The sequence below is a fragment of the Pollicipes pollicipes genome, unplaced genomic scaffold (genome assembly GCF_011947565.3).
Source record: "Pollicipes pollicipes isolate AB1234 unplaced genomic scaffold, Ppol_2.1 Scaffold_4881;HRSCAF=5763_pilon_pilon_pilon, whole genome shotgun sequence".
NCBI lineage: Eukaryota > Metazoa > Arthropoda > Thecostraca > Pollicipedomorpha > Pollicipedidae > Pollicipes > Pollicipes pollicipes.
The window spans coordinates 49,175,610-49,177,804 of record NW_023596576.1 but is presented as its reverse complement, the minus strand read 5'-3'; the positions used below and the strand labels follow the sequence as shown (position 1 = coordinate 49,177,804).

The window sequence follows — 2,195 nt, the reverse complement described above, 5'->3', positions numbered from 1 at the left end:
CCAGGATCCCGCATGGCCTCACGACACCGACTCACCCCTGGGTCTCGTAACACCTCACGACACCGGCTCGTCCCTGGGCCGCGTACCACCTCACGACACCGGCTCATCCCTGGGCCGTGTACCACCTCACGATACCGGCTCGTCCCAGGGTCGCGCACCGCCTCGCGACACCGGCTCGTCCCTGGGTCGCGCATGGCTGCACGACACCAGCTCGTTGCTGGGTCGCACACGGCTGCACGAATCCCGTACCAGCCCGCGCTTCCCCACCCCCTCTCAGTGCTCATCTATGCCTCGTCCCTGCCAACGTGACTTTGCCTCATCCTTTGGCATGTCTCGGACGCTGCCAGTCTCGTGACAATTCAACAAGAGAGGCTCGTTGCCTCTGGGACGTGTCTGGATGAGGAGCACAGCCCTTATGCAGGTGTGACTCAGAAACTACCCAATGCAATCTAAGCTGAGAGATGAAGTGTATTCAGTCACTACAACTATCGCATACAGACAGGAATCAACGCCACATGCGGAACATGCCACTGCTCTCGGTTGCTCAAGAGACACACAGTTCGCTGAACAAACATATTAGATATTATCCCCTGTCCTTACAATCGTTGTTCTGGACATTTCGCTAATCTCCTGTTGGATGCCAGATCGACTGCACATTCCGCTTTCATCATGAGCTGAGCCATATGACTCGATCGCGCCGAAACAAAGCAGATAACCACAACAGATCCTGTCGTTGATCCTAAAGATAGTCTGGTCAAACCTGGATAGCAACTGCACACACACACACACACACGCACACACACACACACACACACGCACACACGCACACACACACACACACACACACACACACACACACACACACACACACACACACACACACACACACACACACATATATTATATATATATACATCACCCACTTCGTTCACCGCCGGGACTGGTACGGCTTTGAGTCGTGTCAATTGGACCATGCCGTAGGCCTCAGATGCCGCACTGTCGCCTCAGCCCCAACTGCTGGCGGGCTGGAGTCCTTCAGTTGTGGCACTGCTGGCGCTCCGCCTGCAGCTGGCGCTCCAGGTGAGACACGCGTTCGCCGCACGTGCCGGGCGGCAGTGGGTCAGCCCAGTCTCCATCGGCGCCGATGCCGCCGACGTCGCGGCCGATGGGCAGCGCACCCCAGTCGGCCAGCGGCTCCGGCGCCGACGGGCTGCGGAAGGCGCGAGACTCGCGGTACACGCGCACCGTCTTGGCGGGCAGCGGGCCGGTGGGACGGCGGCCGGCCGTCATCGGACACAGAGAGCTGTCCACCTCCGGGATCAAGTACAGCCAGAAGCCGTCGGGCGCGTCGTCGCGTGAGACAGTGAGCTGGGCGCGCTGGCTGAAGCGCACCCGCTGCAGCAGGTAGTCGTCGGTCAGCTCGTACGGGTGCGTCACGCAGCGGCGCGTGACGGCCAGCGAGGCGCACACGTCGTCACCGGTGACCGTGGCCACATTCAGTTCGACCTCGAGCGCGCCGGACGCCGGGTCCCAAAGGTGGCGCCGGTACGACACGTCGGCCGGCGTGGACTTCATGGTGCCCCCGTCGCCCAGCTTCACGTTCTCAGTGGAGACCCGCCAGCGTAGCGGCAGCGCGTGGGTGGAGTTTGTCTCGGCCTCCAGCTGCACGGAGTCCTGGTTCTGGCAGAGCAGCACCTCCAGCCACTGGAGGGCTGGGCCGCCGCCCGGGCGCCACGGCAGCTCCCAGCTGTGCCGGCTGCTGCCGTCCGACACCCAGAACCAGACGGGCGTCTCAGCCGTGGGTCGTGCGTCCTTCCTGCCCATGGGGTGCATTTGCACCTTCAGCACCTCGTCGTCCCGGAGCTTGTCGCGGGTGGTCTCGAACGTCTCCGTCACCCGGCCCAGCAGGTGAAAGTCGATGTTCTTAGCCATGGGCTGGCTGGCGTGGGCGGCGGCCACTAGCGCCGTCAGGGCGAGCAGCGAGTTCATGGCCTCCCGATGTTGGCTGCGGCGGCAAGGTCTTCAGCGGAACCAGGTCGCCTCCTCTTCGTGCAGACCGGTCTCTACCGGCGTGGAGCTGTCACTATCTCTCGGCCGTTGGCGGAGCGTGGATCGTACGGCGCCGCGACGAGAGCCGAGCCTGCACTGCGACGGAGCGGCCTCACATATATGTACCATCGGCGCTCAACATGACT

General features: G+C 62.7%; 1 protein-coding gene across 1 annotated transcript; it reads right to left on the bottom strand.

Moving 5' to 3' along the window:
• Window positions 1-455: 455 nt before the first annotated feature.
• On the bottom strand, window positions 456-2,132 carry LOC119101171 (uncharacterized). The gene has a single exon (XM_037224448.1). It carries the CDS (start codon window positions 1,987-1,989, stop codon window positions 1,036-1,038), a length of 954 nt encoding a protein of 317 aa, XP_037080343.1. The 5' UTR covers window positions 1,990-2,132; the 3' UTR covers window positions 456-1,035.
• Between the last annotated feature and the right edge of the window lie 63 nt (window positions 2,133-2,195).

Excerpts from the sequence above, each read along its gene's own strand:
- LOC119101171 (XM_037224448.1), bottom strand. The coding sequence starts at position 1,989 with ATGAACTCGCTGCTCGCCCTGACGGCGCTAGTGGCCGCCGCCCACGCC.